General features: G+C 38.3%; 2 protein-coding genes across 2 annotated transcripts in view; one reads left to right on the top strand and one right to left on the bottom strand.

Moving 5' to 3' along the window:
- Window positions 1-994: 994 nt before the first annotated feature.
- On the bottom strand, window positions 995-9625 carry LOC144650511 (uncharacterized). The gene is made up of 3 exons (XM_078510205.1): window positions 9349-9625; window positions 2697-2825; window positions 995-1904 (listed from the first exon to the last, which is right to left on the bottom strand). Exons 1-3 carry the CDS (start codon window positions 9596-9598, stop codon window positions 1354-1356), a joined length of 930 nt encoding a protein of 309 aa, XP_078366331.1. The 5' UTR covers window positions 9599-9625; the 3' UTR covers window positions 995-1353.
- Window positions 3945-19917, top strand: part of LOC144650502 (uncharacterized) — a 55024-nt gene continuing 39051 nt past the window's right edge. Inside the window, exon 1 of the mRNA XM_078510192.1 lies at window positions 3945-4916. The gene's annotated coding sequence lies outside the window, so the exon portion shown is untranslated. The remainder of the gene's footprint in view (window positions 4917-19917) is intronic.

Raw genomic sequence — 19917 nt, 5'->3', positions numbered from 1 at the left:
GTGAAACTTAATTGGTCTTATCAGTATTCCTGCGGTTTCCGGGGTGGAAGTGAAAAATTAGCAGAGATCGATGCAGGCTCACTCGCGGCTGACGCCGCTCACTTGTCGCGGCTTCGCCGCTCCCGTGTAGCTATCGTGCGTGCTATCGTGCGTGCCCCAAGGTGAGCCTGCTCGCAGGCTATGGAATTCCCATTCGAACAAACAAAATTTTGAGGCAACAATTCTCCTACTTCGGAGACGATGTCGTGTCTAATTTCTTTGAGCGTTTTGCTTAGAAAAGCTGCTGTTCGTTCGACAAACGCAAGAGCGAGGTCATTGCTCTTTATCTTTGCTAGAATTTCCGACATTTTCAATTTCTCGGTCGCTTTCGCGCAAAATTACAAATGAATGATTTGATTATTCGAAACGTGATCTTTATCTTTCAATCTTGCGGTGAAGGCATGTCAATCAAATTGAATCATGAAATGTTCACGTGAATATTGGAACCTTTCGTCGCCGAGCGTTCATGCGTGAAGCGCGTTGACTGTAACGGCACGCTATGCACGCAAAAGCGATCACGTTTCACGTTTGTTTGTGACAAGCAAAATATTAGGAATACGATGCATGCACGTGAGCAAGGTCAAACACATTTTTGAGTTTACACACCTTTTTGTAATAAATGGAGGTGTTCTGTTTATTATATCTAATAAAGTTCAACTTAATACATCATTACAATATTTTATCACTTTCGAAAATATTAAAAGTGACAGGCCAAACACGACTCCCGCCGGTCGCTAAAAGTTAGCCTTCAGTCTGTTAACGGAGGATTTCACTCGCTCTCTGGAGCCGTTACATCATTGATATTTATGCCATTGGGTCTGCTAGCTAGCTCTCTGGCATATTTGGTTAGATTTATCGGCTCTTGCTTGTTGAAAGATTCTTAATTGCCTTCAAAAGAATGTTGTAGTCTGAAATGTTTATCAGATCAGTGGGTATCTAACCGTCAACTTCACCCTAACAATTTCAACAGGGATAGTGGAATTGAAATTGCCGAAGCATGGATGTCCATGATCAAAAAACACAACACCAGGAGAACTGAACGACAGCGGACCCCTGAGGGAACAACAGCACACCAGAACAGCGAGGATCGAAATGCACCAATCACAGCTGTTGAAAACCAACCAATCACAGCGAAGCAGCGTGCTTTATAAGGTTACACCTAACCAGTCGACCTTATCGCCTGATGAAGACTAGCAGTGTGCACTCGAAACGTCGCGATCTACATCACAAGTGACACTACGTCGTGAGACAAACGAAAAGTACTTTATTATTAAAGTCAATTTTGTGGAAAGTGAACTCCAGCTAATCATGATCTCAGCGCACAAACACAGCCCAGGTATCTCTGGGAGAAAGAGAATCCTCTCCGCTTTCCCAGTCATCACAATCACGTCGCTTTGGAGCTGAAAAGAATCTATGATAATCCTCACGTCTTGTAACCGCCTGTAGTATACGTTTTTTCCCAGTGGCCCAGTAAGCTGACCACTTTCCATCTGCATGCGTACCATTCCAACCCAACTTGCTGCAGTCTTCAGACATTGTAGAGTTATCATCCGGGAGAACCGTGTACGAGCCACATGCCTGGGGACGAGTTGATGCCAGGTTGTCGTCGATTAAGTGCTCCACCACTGCCTCCCCCAGGGGATTGATATTGGTCATAATGTGGAACACGGTGCCGACTTTCTTCTTGTGGCAGTAAAATCGCAGTTGATTGAAGCCCATGTCATTTCGTAACTGCAGCATAGCCGTCGATTTTAATAATTGGCGATGGTCACCGTAGTTTGAAAAATTCTTAAAGTCGTTCCATGTATCTTCCAAACGGAGATATGATTCTGTGAATGAGATCATCTGAACGGCGGTCCAGCCACCTAGGGTTGAAAATTGACAGAAATAGTGATATTTTGCAGGCTTGTCAATGTATCTGACCATCTGACTCGCTGTGGGTTGCCAAAATACTACACGATCTGTAGCAATAAACAGCAACACTACACTCTTAAATGACTGCTATGAGTATTTATACAATAACCGATGTGCTGCGCGTGTTATGATTGATTTATGTCTGTCATCTGTTAAAGTACAGATATATAGACGACGTCACTGCGTAGTGTGATTCTCGCGCGTGATCAGAATTTATAGTCCAAAAGTCAGTCTTACAAGCAAACGTTTCAAAACTCGGGGCCAAAAAAAAAGAACACTGTGGGTAATATAAAAACAAGCCGCCAAATATCGTTCGCCTTAAAAGAAATTTCACTCAGTGGCTAAAACTAGCTTGAAGTAGACAGTAAATGACTCGGAAAAGCTATCCAATTTGTTTAAGTGATTCTCGAGTAGTTTGACGACACCACGGGAAATCCGTGAAGTTTTCCTTTTGCACTGTTTTATTTAATTTGCGATGAAAAGAGTAAACAAACAATCTTGTAAAGCCGGCGCAATATCGGGCAAATCCTCACTTCCACACTGAAGCATTCGCATCGGTAGCCAATCAGAGTGCGAGTATTCTTTGAGCTATGCGATTTTAATCGTAATACTAAGACCACCGCTTATCACACAAGTGCAAGTGAAAACTACAATTCAAACTAATTCTTATCTGTATGTGGTTTTAATGTATGGTAGTGGATTTTCTAACGTCATAATGCCTTCAGTCTGCTGTAGGTATTCACCTCCATCAGTGCTCATATCACAGTAAACAGTGAACGGGTTTCCTGACAATGTTGGATCGATCAAATATTCTCCATCACCATTTGAAGGATGCACATGTCTACAGGAGCGGAACACACTTGAACTGATTTCTATACGAAAAAGATTAAACAAAACTGACCTTTTTAATAAGCTAAAAATTCCTTTACTGCAAACATTTGATGCAAGTATGAATAATGAATAATATGAGTAAACAAATAATTTAAAGTGTTTTAACACTTAAAATTAAACAACAGAATTGCATTGCTTTTAACTTAAACGTTATGGCCATCCCATTAGAATGTTTCGTTTCCCATCGCCCGACCGACCCGACCCATTTTTTTTTTCGAAAAGTAAAAAAAAAAAAAAAAAAAAAAAAAAAAACCAGATTCACTAGTCAAAGAAGCAACTACTCCAATTTACAAGCACACGATCTTGTTTTATTAACAACAATTGGTATGATGTAATGTCTTTGTCTTTAATAACCAGGCATATCTAATCGATGACATCAATGACATCAATGAAATAAATGAGTAATCAATAGGTAATCGATAGGTAATCAGTTGATTAGTCATTGATTATTGCCGATGATCAATGAGTAATCGATGACTAATCGATAGACCACAAAATTTTTGGTTATTGATTAGTCATCGATTGCATCGATTAGTCATTCATTGCATTGATTAGTCATTGATTTCATTCATTACTCATCGATATCGTCTCATTCCGATGCGTAATGCAACTGCTTATGCCGGCTGTTTCCCCGAAGCAGTTTTACTTTGCTGACAAACATCAACCGAGCAAAATCTATAACCACGTCCCGGGGGAGGGGGGGGGGGGGTACTCCCAGAAATGGGCTATATAGGTATGTGCCGCCCGGTAGGGTATGGTTTTTTGAGGTTCTCGGTCCTTAAATAGGGTATCATTTTTGGTCCTTTTGGCATTTTGTTCCTGGTGTGATCCTTAGGTCTTCAATAGATCCGGCACCACTCATCGGTTTGTCGCTGTGATATTGCAGTATCTTATTATATTTGATCCTTAGATAGGGTACCTATATTCTATCAGCTTTAATAAACGCCCAGATAAACGAAAAAAAGGTATCTTAAAACTGAAATACCCGTTCAAGTATTATTAAAGCGATTTTATAAAGATTTGTGTTTGGCCGTGCGCGGTTAGCCGCTATAGGGTTTAAGAACCTTGGCGGCACACCCCTATCCGAAATTTAGGGACGGACCATTAGAAAAGTGATGGGGGGGGTGGGGGAAAAACCAAAAAAAAATTCATGCAAGCCAAAATGGCAAGAAAAAAAAATTGTGCAAAGGGAAAGGCAAAGAAAAAAAATTCGTGCAGAAGGAAAGGTCCTATTAATACCTGAAAATACCTGCCATCATTTAACACTTGATGAGATCTATTTTTCGACGAAATATATGGTGGAGAACGCTGAAAATAGCATTTCCCAGCCTAGAAATTTCAAAATTTTCTGAGGGAGCATGCCCCCACACCCCCCGTAAATGGATTGTGATCATAACATTTCTTTAGCTCGTCTCTCTCTAGCCTGCGTAGATTGCTTACTAGTTAACTCATTTCTCAAACAGATTGCAAACATGAATGGTACGATATACAGTGGTCTTAGTTTATGTTGTCAATTCCGGTCAAATAGGATTTCTGCAGTAATCATTTATGAATTTTTATTACGTATAGTTTTAGTTTTTGCATATGTTTATGCCTAAGTTTTCCCACGGACTTTTCAGAAATATATTAAAAACACAAATCTATTATACGAAGTGATTGAGAAATTCATCCTCCTTTGGTGTGTTAAGAAACGAAAGAAGATGTGTAAGAAACTAATGACAAGCTTAGCCCTCAAAAAAAATTCTGTCCAGGAGGTCTTTTAATCTTGTACATAACTTGTCACCGCATGCCAGGAAATGTGAAATGAAACCGGTCCTAGCTATGTGTACGTGATGTTTCTTGTGTCACGCAGTTTATGCTTTGCGGTTTCGAAACGTGCTGGTGTATCTTCTTTAATAATATTCTTTGCTAAACTGTCGATATCAGTATTGTTTGCGACCTTAAATGATTCAGTCCTGTTTCATAAGTTTTCTTGGCAACACGGTCAAGTTTGAGGCGGCGTTTTGGTGTTTTTGTATCAGCTATACGACATTGGATATCCGACGGACAGCCGCAAGTATGAGTCGACTTTGGTAAGTTATAGATGTTAAAGCGAGTAGACGAAAATGATATCGATAAGAGCGAGATCAACAGTAATTCTGCACGCGGAAACAAGTTGAATGTGTGAAGATCGGGGCTTACCGGCTTTCAAGGAGTCTATTGTTGTAGCTAGTCTTCACGACATGAATTGAGTAGCATTGCTACCATTAAGACATGTTTTTATTTCATTTTTTGCTACATGGTACTCGCTACACTGCAAAACTCGTGTGGATGAATGCGAAACAGGAAAGCCCTGTAAGATTTTGCAAGGGTTTCGCCTAATAAACGAATAGAGATTCGGCATTTTCGTCTAAATGATTACTGTTACCGGGTTAATTTATTCTGGCGGGAAATAGAAAGGTAACGCAATTCGCAAACAGCGCGGCCCGCCGTTCATCCAAGATAGAATCAAGACAAACACCGCACAATGGTGAGTTTTATTTTTTTTATTTGTGGAATATAAAATTTAACTTGGGTTTTCAGTTTCACAATGATCGCTTATGTCAAGCACTGATATAATAATCAGCTTGCGGTGCTCAAACCTTGCTAATCGCGCGCTGACTTATTTGGCTTTACTGACCTCGCGCTAATTTTTTTCTGCCTTACTTAGGTGGTGAGTTCTTTACTGAGCTCTTGTTATCTGTGGGCAGAATATAACCTCGCGCTAAATGATTCTGTCTTACTTGGGTGGTGAGTTCTTCACTGAGCTCTTGTTATCTGTGGGCAGAATATTAACCTCGCGCTAAATTATTCTGTCTTACTTGGGTGGTGAGTTCTTTACTGAGCTCTTGTTATCTGTGGGCAGAATATTAACCTCGTGCTAAATGATTCTGTCTTACTTGGGTGGTGAGTTCTTTACTGAGCTCTTGTTATCTGTGGGCAGAATATAACCTCGCGCTAAATGATTCTGTCTTACTTGGGTGGTGAGTTCTTTACTGAGCTCTTGTTATCTGTGGGCAGAATATTAACCTCGCGCTAAATGATTATTCTGTCTTACTTGCCTCGATGTTTGCTGTTTTCTTGTTAGGCAACCCCGTACTCCAGTAAATATCTTTTTTTTCTTTCATTACAGAGAACCCGCGACGTTTATGACTGACACTTCACTGTACGTTGCGGTAGTTCAACGTGCTAACTACGTTCTTATGTTACTAATCTAAATTACCTTAGCGGAGATTCAATCTCCGCTAAGCTTATTTGCCTTTTTTTTTTCGAAGGCCTAAGCTCGTCACAGAATTACAGTGTCCATTAGGGACAATTATGGTGGCGTATGATTGGGATCGCACTTTAAAAGCTGACATCAATTCAAAAACCTCTAATCCATTACAGACAATCAAACAGACTTTTTCCTTATTACCGGTAACTTTTTTTTTGTAGAGAGGGGTGGATCCCCGCGTTGGATCATGTAATTTCCAACCCCCGCCCAGGGGTGAGTGTTTTGAGCTAGAAGGAAGGGGTGGGTCTCCACTTTTTCCAATTGCACCGCTCTTTGACCACCCCCCCCCCCCCCTCGGTACTTATTGACAGTCCCTAAAGGATGAAGTCAATGAACAACAGCATTTTTATGGCATAAAGTAACAAAACATGGAATTTGTTTGAAGAAAAAAACGTCTGTCTAAAAAAAAATTCGAGCGGAGGGTTTCACCCGAAAAAAAAATTCCTGCACAAGAAATGGACAGAAAAAAAAATTCGTGCAAGCTGAAAATTCCCCACCCCCCCCATCACTTTTCTAATGGTCCGTCCCTTATGGGAGTACCCCCCCCCCCTCCCGGAACCACGTAGTCGATTCTTACCAGCGAACTTGTTAGTTTCATTTTCAGACGAGTTAGTTCGTGTTAAGTCGTTTTGTTAGTGAATAAAGAGTTGGGTCATTGCACAATTAAGAATCATCTGTTTTTGTGATAGCACTTCACGTCTCGATATGCCAGAAGGTTTATATTTGACCTTTTATGAAGGCGTAATTTCGTCAGCAGAAACGCCAGTTACGAAGAAAAATACGTCTTACACAGATAAAAAAATCACAAACGAAAAAAATGGTACAAGAAAGCAAGAAATGTGTCTTTTGTGCGCAGCATAATAGTCAATGAGTAATCGATGGGCCATCGATGAGTTATCAATAACATCAATAGGTAATCAATTACATCAATGAGTAATCGATGTCATCGATGAGTAATCGATAGGCCACAAAATTTTTCGGCTTCGATTAGTCATCGATTACTCAATGATCATCGCCAATAATCAATGACTAATCAACTGATTACCCATCGATTACTCATTGATTACCAATTGATGTCATTGATCATCGATTAGTTATGCCTGGTAATAAACATAACGAACGAAAAGACCACGTTTTCAAGTTGACTCTGTAATCAGGCTTTCTTACTTAGCAGCCCGGCCTTTTCTGGAACCCAGAACCCTTCAAGTGTTCATTCTTTTTTTTTTGCCCGACCGACGGACCCACAATCACAAGAGACGAGGCGATGAGAAACGAAAAATTTTATTGGGAAAAAAATTGGCTGCGATGGAATCTGACTGCGCGTATGTTTTCGTTCAAAGGTTGTTTGAGAGAATTCATCCGCGCTAATTTATTATTGAAATGTATCACCCTCTAAGTTAGATATTAAATGATGACGCTGACGACAATGTCGTAGCTATTTTAATTTTGATTCCAATACTTCTGCAAAACACTGCAAATAAGCTAGACAAAATAATATTCAGATACAAATGCAATGTAATAAGTGCACTAACAGAATGCCAAAAAGTGATTTTTGATATCCAATTAAAGAATTTGTTTTTGCAACCAAGCTAGAGCAGTACTAGGCATAGTTCTTGCCCAACCGGCTTTTATTGACACACTTCGGATATTAAATATCCTCCAGGTAATTGAAACTCACTATAAACAAACCAAATTTAATATTTTACACCAATCATTCTTTTTTCATCGGTCGCAACAATGCAGACGACAGTAGTTCACGCACACATTTTAACGAGCGCTTGCGCTCCTATGAGTCGCGTGGTTAAAATAAAGAACTGTTGTTATAAATAGTGCAATTAAAGTGGCTCGTAATGTTTAAAGGGACACTGTCACCATTTTCACCCTAAAAACTCAAGAACCTAAAGGCATATGGAAACTACGAATAGTGGTCCAATTTTGTTAAAAATCACCATTCAAGTGTATTGAAGCGATAAACATGTGATGTTATTGTGATGCCATCAGGAACTTTAGATTTATAACTTTATTTTATTTTTATGGTGATGTAATTTTTAATTTTCTCTTAAATATGTAAAGCGCTATTGATCAGAATATGGAAATATGCGCTATATAAATTAGCAAATTATTATTAATATTATTATTATTATTATTATTATTATTATTAATATTATTATTATTATTATTATTATTATCTCAACTTGAAAAAATCAGGCTGATTTTTTCAAGTTTTGTCCTTGTGGCCAGGCAAAACACCTAAAAATTATCATGGCTCCCTTCTTCCTTCAACGATAATTTACTTTATATCTCCATCTTGATGTACTAAGTGCATTTTATGTATGAGAAGACCTGTTCGCCAATTTTAATGTACTTCTTACCGAAAAGCATTAAAATTCCCGTGACAGTGTCCCTTTAACCCTTTAACTCCTAAACGCGCATTCAGGCGCTATTTGGAGGTGCAGTCATTGAATCACTTGTGACGTCATCAATAAGCACGTCAGTGGAATTTCGTGATAAGAATCTGACAAAGCTTGGATCGACCTTCTACAGGACTGTTCATTTTGAATATCGGTTGCATTCTGACAGAGCTACTCAAAGAAAAGCACAATCCATTTTTGGTGCAAAATCGTTGCTTAAACAGGCCAGTACACCTGTAATTGGTCAAGGTCCCCTTTTCAGTGTTTTCCAATGACAACGTCAAACCTTTTTTGGCCAAAAGAAAGGGAAGGGTGAGTAGAAAGTAAGCGCATGCACCAAAATAAAATATTTTATGTTTTTACACTGAATCTTTATCAAAATGTTACTAAAGTGTAAAAAAGGGCTTCTTTAGCAAAGTTGAGGTAAATTCAAGACCATAGTACCAAAATTTCAGTTTAGCGGCTAAAAAAGCGTTTTTTGGGGGGAATATTTGGGTGTCAAAGGGTTAAAACATGCGGATCTTTAATGTTGTATCGCAGCTTTACCACTAGAGGTACAACACGTTTAGTGTAGGTTTAATAATAATAATAATAATTCATTGGTTTTACCAATGAGAAAATTGAGGTCACTATAAAGTAAAGATGCCTTAAATAAAAAAAATACCAAAAACATAATTCCTAAACCCTTACAAGCCACCTTAAACTTACAAATTTAACGTCAGGTTTACCACGATCAAATCCAAGCGAACACATGGCAATCCAATAGTTCCATTAATATCATTAAATTAATATTTACATTACCTGGTTCTCTCGTTAAACCCATGTAAGTTGACGAAATTTCGCGGCTAAAAAGTACTGCCTCAGCTGAATATTTGGTTTTGTTGTTCAAGTCACACTTTGAACTATGCCACCAGTAGTTGAAGCTTTTGCACTGTGAGTCATGCATGCACGTCATGAGGCAGCTGGGATAGTCTTCAGTGTACACAGACTTGTATGTGTGGTTCAACAGTGCCATTCCTCTCTGAGATTTTTCTTCGTTGTTATAATCCATATTTGCACTGATAATCGTCAGAGTGAATTAGATACCAACAATGGAAAGCAGTTTTATTCTCCATATCTTTCTTTCATTCTATAGGAGAAAATTGAATTAAAAATTAAACAAATGTCTTCTATTTCTTCTTCTTAAAGAAACAAAACAAAACCACATTTGTTTATGCAACTGTGAATTCGTGCCACTGATCGCAGCGACAAAATTCGCAAAAATGCACCATGCCACAAGAGGAAACATGTTGCCGTGACTTGTCCTCGCGACATGTGTCCCCACCTTTATCACAACATGCATACGGTCAAATTTCGTTTTCTAGAACTCTCCATTTCTAAATCTTATCAATTAATTGAACCAAAAGTCGTTTCGGGTGGACAAGCTTCACAAAGTCGAACACTACAATTTTAACCCCAATTCCTCGTACTCCCGATTTCTTGAACCAATTTTCGTTTCCCTAGGAGGCTCTTTTAAGCTTAAGTTTCAACCATACGTATTAAAAGAGTTTTTGTTTCTTTTCAGATAAGAGAAGCATTGAAATTTGTCGGGAGAAATCTATAGCTTAAGCCATATCTAGTAGCTACAAAAAACATCGTCTAAGTTTAGGTGTTGACATAGGATGACATTTTATTATTATTTTTTTTTCCTTTATACTTTTCTTTAGGTGTTTTCTTTCTATGTAGATGAGAAGTAATGGAAGATGGATGGAATACTAAAAAGAAATCTGTATTGTAGCGATTTCGAGCAATTCCATTCTCATCACGAGTTTGTTTACCAAAGCGTCGGAAAATATAAAATGGCAAAAAAAAATTATTAAACTGAGGAATACCTTACCAGACTAAGATTCTTTAACTTCATATTCAAGCGAACTCACACTCCGCACGCTAGTATGCAAATAGCCGTTGATCCCAATTGCCATCAGCTTTTACTCGCCACCCTTCTGCGTTTTACAAATATTTCCAATCATAAATAAAATAAATTATTTACAATCTTGGGCTGTTTTATGATTTTAAAGTTATGAGTGCACGAAAGTCGCCCAGATTAGTAGACAAAATCTGTGTCTTCTAATATATATACAATAGATATCTTTTTAAGCTACCAATCAGGAAAAGATAACTAAATGCTATTCCAACTTTTGAATGTACTTGGCTATTTTTAGCTCCATGAGAGCCTTCATCCCAATTGAAATTATTGTTTGTGTGTCTTAGCTGTTTAAGTTAATTACAAGAAGAAAAAGCAAAAACAAATGGGCCCAAAAATGTTTTTCTTTAAAAAACATTTAACAACAGCCAACATCTAGCTTTTATTTAAAAAGAATAATACTTTCCAGTAAAAAATGCGAGGTTCGAGGTGATAGTTGTTTTCAACAAGTGCAACATGGCGTAGTCATGGTTACACACCAGATATTGCAGTGGGACCTGCGTCACTCGCTCTCCTATTTGTTAGCAAATTTGACAATAAGGCCGTGATGAGAAGAGGGGGTCTGTTAGTGAAACGCTTAAGGGTAGAGACGGTCTAAAGGTTGGAAAATTCATGTCGTATTTAGGCTTGGAGGAAATGAATTCAAATTAAATTGCAGATTAAGGTTACGTTTTCAGTTCCGCGATATAAGCCAACGGTGTATATATCTGTCTAGACAATAATAACTATTTGACAATTAAAATGATTTTCAAGGTTTTTATTTACATATGCGTATTTCAAAAGCCGAGGCAAAAATTTACAGGATGTTTTAGAAATTGAAACCAAAATAAATGTACCTGAACCTGTGTTTGGTGGTGTCAATTAGATGCATGCTAAGGGAGATCCACCGTAGACCCAGCTCCCCAGTGTGCGCCGTGACGTCAAACAAAGAATGCGCTCAGTGATACACTCAATAACCAAACAAACCGAACATGGAATTTTAAAGCTGCGACGGCATACATTTAAAATCGCTAAAATCACAACAACACGTGCGCTACTTCTAAATTCGTTTTGAGCCTAATACGTCAAGATTAATATGTCAAAACCGCCTTTTCATTTTACTTACCTGTTTATTTGCTGATGTGATATGTGGTAGCTGTATTTTCACACGCTGTTTCCATCGGCTTTTCGAAAAAAAAAAACTATTATTACACTAGTATCCCTCTAGACTTCAGATCATTTATAAACTTCCAAGCCTTTAGCTTTTTTTTTCGGTTTTCCGGCAACCCAGCCGCAATCTTCCTTTGAAATTCCCTGTTCAGTTTGTTTGCTTTTTGAGTGTATCACTTGTTTGACGTCACGGCGCCCAGCGGGGAGCTAGGTCTAGACCGGCCATGACGTCAAAAGCAGAATAGACCCAGCTCCCCACTGTGCGCGGTTTTGGACCCAACCGGAAGTGAAAATATTGCGTTTTTAGGTCGAAAACACGGTGAAAAAAACGAGATTTCGAATTTCTTTTGTCGATGTTCGCATCAGCATACCACGTAGATTTGATCTGGCAAATAAAAAAAATCTGTCATATACACTTTAAATATTAGTTTACGAAAAAATTACTACAATGACTTAACGGTAGGGCTTTCCACAAGTTGCTTGAGATTTCCCAAAAAGTTGCCCGTAATTTCTCAAAAAGTTGCTCAAAAGTTGCTCCAAAAATCCAAAAAGTTGCTTCTGATAATAAAAATTGCTCGAAAGTTGCTCCAAAAAATCCAAAACGCTGTTTCTAATCAAGAGAATTTCTCTAAATATATGCTAATTTCCCTTTGAGGGTAAGATTTCTAAACAGTTTTACGCAATTTTACAGCAAAAGCGGTATCTAAATAACATATTAAGGGCAAAACTTGTTAAATGACAAGGATTTCTTTAAGTGAGAAAAATCGTGGAGATATCAGTGACGTCATGTTTGCTGACGAGTTTTGTAATGTTTTAATGCAAAATGAGCCGAAAGTTGAAGTGTATTCAGATGTTCCTCAAAAGTCTTCGGCAAACTTCGTAAATCTTCGGAAACGTTCGTATTGCCTTTGAACAACACTCGAATAATCTTTGGAGATCTTCGGTCTGGAAATTGCTCAAAATGCAACAAGTTGCTTGAGAGTAAAAAAGTTGCTCGAAGGGGAAAAAGTTGCTCGATTTATGAAAAGTCGCCAAAAAGGGGTCAAAAAGTTGCCGAGCAAGCCCTACTTAATGGAGCGCTAGAGCAATACTGATATAATCACAACGCTCAAAACAAAGTAAATACTGTCGAATAGAAACTCAGAGAATTATGAACTCAGCGCACAAACACAGCCCAGGTATCTCCGGGAGAAAAAGAATCCTCTCCGCTCACCCACTCATCACAGTCACGTTGAAAGGGGTCGGAATAGTATCTGTAATAATCCTCCGGTCTAGCCACCGTCGTTTTTATACGAGATTTCCAAATGGCCCAGTAAACTGACCACTTTCCATCAGCATGAGTACCATTCGAGCCTAGCTTGCTACACTCTTTAGACAGTGTAGAGTTATCATCGGGGAGAACCGTGTACAAGCCACATGCCTGGGGACGAGTTGATGCCAGGTTATCGTCGATAAAGTACTCCACCACTGACTCCCCCAGGGGATTGATATTGGTCATAATGTGGAACACGGCGCCGACTTTCTTCTTGTTGCAGTAGAATCGGAGTTGATTGTTACAGCTTGGCGGTGGTCACGGTAGTCAGAAAGATTCTTCGAATTGTAGGTTTGATTCGGTAAACGAGATCAGTTGGATAGCAGTCCAACCACCTAGGGTAGAAAATTGACATAAATGGTTATATTCTACCTGTCATATGTATCTGACTATCTGGCTCGCCCTATGGGTCGCCAAAATACTGCAAGACTCGTAAAAATAAACAGCAATACTACACGCTAAAACGTCTGTTGGTGTATTTATACAATAAAAGCTGTACTGCGCGCGTTCTGATTGGTTAATGCCTGCCAGCTATTTAACACCACGTTCGAAGTTTTATCGGCGTACAGTTGTGGAGGGGAGAAGCCCCGAACCAACTATGGCCATTGTTTAAATAATACCAGGCCGCGTACGTTGGGTAACTGATATAAATTTTATCTATTAACACAGTTATGACCTTAATTTTAGTGAGTTGGTGATTACATAAGAACCGGCGCCTCCTAGGGAATTTTTTTGTGTATACCCCTACATAAACTATCGTGTATAATTAAAGGACATGACATGACATGACATGACATGACATGACATGACATGACATGACATGACATGACATGACATGACATGACATGACATGACACAACAACATGACATGATATTATGATATGATATGATATGATATGAAATGATATGATATGATATGATATGAATGCATAAGTCCATGCTTTGGCTTGCTAGTGGGTTTCAAGCAAAGCGTGTCAAGTGCAAGTGAAAGTCAGTTATTCGCCTCCATCAGTGGTCATATCACAGTAAACAGTGAACGGATTTCCTGACAATGTTGGATCGATCAAATATTCTCCGTCACCATTCGAGGGATGTACGTGTCTGCAGGAGCGGTACACACTTGAATTGATTTCTACTCGGAAAAGATTAAACAAAAACTTTTTTAATAAGGTAAAAGTTCCTAACTTCAAACATTATGTACTAAGAGCATTACATGTACCTCATTTTGATGCTATTATGAATATATAAGGGGATAATTAATAATGAAAAAAATAATTATTTGAGTATAAAGGATATTTATTTTGCAAAAATAAATGGTTTTATGTCGCTTGTTTCGTAAGTATTTACCAGCTTCCGGTTAAATTCCCTCCTTCTATCACTTCCGGTTACATTTTCGCGGGCTTTTAGGTTATGAAGGCGCGGTTACATCGCCTTTACGCTTATGGCGTCCACGAGTGAAGAAAAGTATCCCTCCCTCCGCTCCCTGCGTTCTGTTGTTGTTGGTTTGGGTTGGCGGGTTCTCCCTCACCTTTGCTGGGATAATACTTTAAGGTTTCCATATTTTAAGCTTTCAATCCTTGATATAATTAAAAAATAAACGGCCACACCCGTGGCCAAAATCTGCCAAATGGTAGTCTTGTCTTTTATTATCCCAGCAAACAGAGCTTTGCCAAAGCAACACATACATACTTGTTTATATGCATGACATCTAATCTAGGAGGAACAGGATACATAAAGTCATTTTAAGTGTTAAGTTGTGTTGAAAAAAGATTGAGTCTGATTGCACGTTCAAAGCAAGTTTAAGAGACTTCGTCCGCGCTGAGTTGTTACATAACGTAACAATTTTAGGTAATTCACTAGTATTGCATTGCGCATCCTTACTGCGCAGAATTTTACGCGTAATTAGCGCGCGCACATAAACAAAATGGCGGCTTTTATCTATGCGGCTTGGCTCGCGAGGGAGAGAAATCATTCGTTTTCTCGTAAACGAGTTCGGTGACCTATCACTTTTTTCTCTTAGTTCGAAAGTAGCGATCAGAATTCTTTCGATAAAATGAATACAGATCAATTTCTATGGCATAATAATACATTATCACCGAAAACGTGTACTTTGCCAGTACTCGCAAAGGAAATATAAGGGATTATATGGTAAATACAAGGTCTTCCTGCTCCTAAACGAATACGGTGACCCCCGTTTTTATTTCAAAATTTTACTTCCCTTAAGGTAAACAACCAACTGGCAAAGTTTGGTTAGAAATCTATGAGCAGTTTCATTTATGACTCATTTTTTGCATCGTTCCTAGATAGTTTTGCTCCTGTTTCCCCGATAAATGAATACCTGAATTCCGTTTCACAAAATTGTTATACAGTAGAACCCCGGTAACTCGAACTCGGATAACTCGAACAACCCCGCTAACTCGAACATACTTCCATTTCCCTTGGATTTGAACTCACTTTTAAGTCATTTTTACTCGGTTAACTCGAACTCGGATAACTTGAAAACCCCGCTAACTCGAACTAAATTTCGTTTCCCTTGATCTAAATTTGGGTCAAATTTACCCCGATAACTCGAATTCCGGTTCTTGCAACTCGCCACGGTTGTCCATTGATTAGAGCAACAAAACAGATCAACTATTTGACAGCCTTTTTCCACTCTTATCCTAAGAATTTATGATCGTATTAGAGTTTCTGACGAGATAAGTTTAATCTGCACTGTGGTGTATACTGAGATGCTGAAAAATCAGTAAGCTATCAATTATTAACTTGGCAAATTAAATATTCAATCTACCCCGATAACTCGAAACCCCGCTAACTCGAACGGTTTTTCGTTTCCCTTCAGAGTTCGAGTTACCGGGGTTCTACTGTATTTTATATTTTCATGAATGGGTAAAAGCTTTGTAGTTATGTTTCTATTTCCGTCAAAACTATTAGGACAGATATTTATTCCCAAATAGAAGCATCTCTCGCGGCACTCACAGCATCACAAAATCTACATAAACAGAAGTAATATATTTTTTATCCATATATCATATTTTCGTTCTTTTTTTTTTCAGAGGAGTCAAAAGTTAAGCATTTTCCTTCCGTTACATGAGGGTCTTAATGGGGTGGTGGCTTTTACGGTTAACGGTAAAAATTTTGGCTTTTTTTACGGCTAACGGTTAATTTATTTCCATAACGGTTAACAGAAGTTAAAAGTTAATATTCATTGTTTTAAAAAGTTAAAAATTAATATCCATTATTGAAAAACATATTTTAGGCTTCAGGGCCATTCTGGGACGATGAAGTGAACTAGTTTGGTTTATTTATAATTACTAAGTGATTTTTTACGGTTAACATATTTACGGCTAACGGTTACAATTTTCCAATTTTTACGCCTAACGGCTAAATTTTTGGCCGTTTTACCGCTAACAGTTTACCCCATTGAGACCCACTTACATGGTTAACATTTAAACCGATGTAAAATTGAATCCAAACATTTATTTTTATCTTATTGTTTAAATACTAGGTTACAACAAACATGACAAAATTAGTTATTTAATCACGTTAATTACAATATTTAATTATTAGGGTGTGAGGGTGTGAAAAGTTTTAATAAATGTTTGTGTTTTCTTTGAAGAATGTCAGAAAAAGGGTAAATATGGAATTAACGGTTTTTAAATCAACACAGCACAAAATGTATGACGATAAAAATATGTAATTTTTAACTTGGTGTGTTTTCTTGCTCAAGTTCCCAGGAGAAATCAAAAGCTATTTTCCTATTCTATGGCAAGGTTTATGAGTAAAATAAAACATTACAGCTAACAGCTGACAACTTAATTTCAGACGATTGTTCGTTGACCTTTAATGGCTTTTTAACAACATTGTATTTTATTGCTAATATTTCGTTAAATATTGCATGAGTAAACATCTCGATATAAGTCCCCGTACGCGTTTTTGACTCTCTAAAATCGTGTCTGAGAGCAACGTTTCCTATTCTTTGTAATATTTTCAAATTTTCTTCCTTTTCTAACCCAAAAATTTAAGAAATGAGCGTTTATTAAAAGCCTCTAGAATCCCTTCCATGACAAAGTGTGTGAAATGACTGGACATTAACAGCTTGGACGAAAAGTTTTAAGTGGTATTTGCATTTTCTTTTCTTAAAAAAGGAGTAAACCAAAGTTTATGAATGTCATGAAATAAATGCTACGAACTGCTGATTTTTCTTAATTTCCATCTTGGGTGACTAATATTGATATTTTTCTGTCAAATTTTTGTGTTACAAAAATTGATGAGACCTGATTTTTTTTCGTCGCTATCGCTGTTTTCGAAAGATGTTTCATTAGCCAATAAATGAATAACACATTCAATTTGAAAACGGATTATAACTTCAAGTGATGTTCCATTGGCCTCTTCAATTTATCATTCATGAGTGTTTTCTTTTTAAACAGCTTCTATAAATTTGCAAAATTCATAACCATGTTACAAAAATGAAACATAAGTTGTTGAACAAATTTTGTTTACTCGAACTTTGGCTAAAAGAGAATTTATCAAGGTAAGAAAATTGAATTTAGTTGGTTTTCATTCCGGTGAACATCACTAAAAGAGCTAGATTTTATAGGCAGAAACAAGAGTTAAATAAATGATATTTAATATAAAGGGGTCTCCATTAGTTGAAAAGATATACAGAGAGTAATAACCGATGTAAATATATAGTTCTATTTCTTCCTTACCTTGTAGTTATGGCTCAAAATGAGAACGGTACAGTCTGTGGTATTCCTCAGTGGTTACAAATCCCAAGCAATGACACTGCTTCCTTCATAAACAATGTCGTTCTTTCTGCCATCAACGTACCTTTCTGCGTCTTTGCGTTTATTGGAAACCTGGCTGTCATTGTAGCTGTTATCAAGACACCCTCCCTGCAAAGACCGTGCAATATTCTGCTGTGCAGTCTGGCCACTACTGATTGTCTGACCGGTTTGGTCCCTCAGTCGTTATTTGTTATCTGGCGTTTGATGATTCACCGCATCTATGTATCCTGCGATTATCAGTTTGAGCTGTTTTATGTGTTTATTGTGAGTCACGCAGTCTTTACAGGATGGTCGTTTGCAAATATCACCCTGATCAGCTTTGATCGCCATTACGCACTCGCAAAGCCTTTGGTTTACCGTACATCAGTAACGAAAAAAGGTAACAATTTAATATATAGAGTCAAAATTAAAACCATTTTGTTCGTCGCTACTTGGGTCCTACCCAGGCTGAATTAATATGAGGCAGAGGAAGACACGGACAACCTGCCAAGAAAAAAAGCCATTCTAATTAGAGCGCGCGCACAATTCGACATGTACCTAGAAAATGGCTTACGAACAAGCTCTGCTAAGGGGGGGGGGGGGGGAGGGGGGCTTTGTGAAGGGAACTGATGCTCGTAGGCTGATCAACAGATTTTCTTAACTGAATTTTCAGGCGGGACGGAAAATGTTTCGGCCCATTTATGGCGTACGCCCCGAGCCACTGATTTTCCACTAAATAGTTCTCGATTGAATATTAGAAATTCAAGGCGCTTTCATTTTTATTTGGGTTTATATATTCCCCAAGATGTGTTAAATTTTCTTACTCGAACATCACTCTGCCCTACATATATACGTTCACTGGATGCATTTGGGCTTTATCTTTATCGTTACAAGCGATCTTTACAAGGGATTGCGGTAACCAGGGCTACGCCGCTCGCCGCCGCTCGCCGCCGCTCAGTGCTAAAAAGTCTACACTCAGTGTAAAATAATCCTTGTCTAGACCCCGTTTCTTGTTCAATTTTACCATAACTTCACAGGAAATGTCAAAATCAGTAGTGAGAAATAGTTGCAAAACATAAGAAACTTTCGATTAGCTCGCGCTTAATCTGTTTTCGTTCCCCTTGACTTATTTGACTCATGTATTATCAAGTCCGAGAACATGTGACCTCCGTTCGAATTGCGCATACCAAGCTTTCAATACATGGTTCAAGGAAACTCCCTTGATACAGTTATATTTAGTTCCGTCATTTTTGGTGTTGTGAAAAACAAAAAAAATTCCTATAATCTGACCTGTAACAAAACTTCGCAATTCGCTCGTTTCCTGAAGCTTGTACATCGAGGAGCAAAGAATGGAAGTAAGAGAGTGATGTAGAGTGTTGTTATTAAGCGTATTCTGATAAGTTGATGGCAGGTTTGCAATAAACTGGTTTTGAGGTCATTGCTGACCTACAGGCCCCTGCATCTACACTGTTGTGTATGTCTTTCTGGGTAGTGTGTAAATCACGACACTTAACTTAATGACTGGTTCCGATCGAGGGAAATAGTTTGTTTTGTTTCCCGAGAATCTAAACGTTTTCCAGGCAGATCCTAGGGAAACACCAAGATTCGAGGGAAACACAATTTTGGGACTGACTTGGACTTCAAGTTTTCTTCCCCCGGCATTCTATTAAGGTTTCAGTTAATTTGCATTAGCACCAAGGAGCAGCTCGCAGCTTCAAATCTGAGGTTAGGAATGAAAGAAAAAAATTTCAGTTTGGCCCTTGTGCCGCTATGAAGTGGGCCCACTCAATTCCATTACTTATGAACAAATCAGCAACACAATAACTCGCGGATGATAAATTATTTTCAGGATAAACCCTTTGGGTAGTCTCCCTAACAGCCGTTTTTAGTGTCGTCACGCAACATTCCTCCCCGAATGTTGCGCGACGACACTAAAAACGGCTGCGAGGAAGACTACCCTTTGGGCTGAAGACTAAAAAAATTAATACTAAATTCAACATTTTCCATGACATCTGGTCATCAGTCATGTGAAGCAGTAGAGCTACAGATAGGTTATCATTCTGCTTGCACAATTATGGCCAGGAAATGAGGGAGGCACCGTGGCCTACTAGTTAGTGCACTGGACTTTGAATCAAGCAGTCTGGGTTTTAGCCCTGGTCAGGGCCATTGTGTTGTGTTCT

Source organism: Oculina patagonica, chromosome 4, assembly GCF_052425735.1.
Source record: "Oculina patagonica isolate OP01 chromosome 4, crgOcupat, whole genome shotgun sequence".
Taxonomy (NCBI): Eukaryota; Metazoa; Cnidaria; class Anthozoa; order Scleractinia; family Oculinidae; genus Oculina; species Oculina patagonica.
Note: the sequence above shows the minus strand (reverse complement) of the source record. Positions and strands in the feature narration are given on the sequence as shown.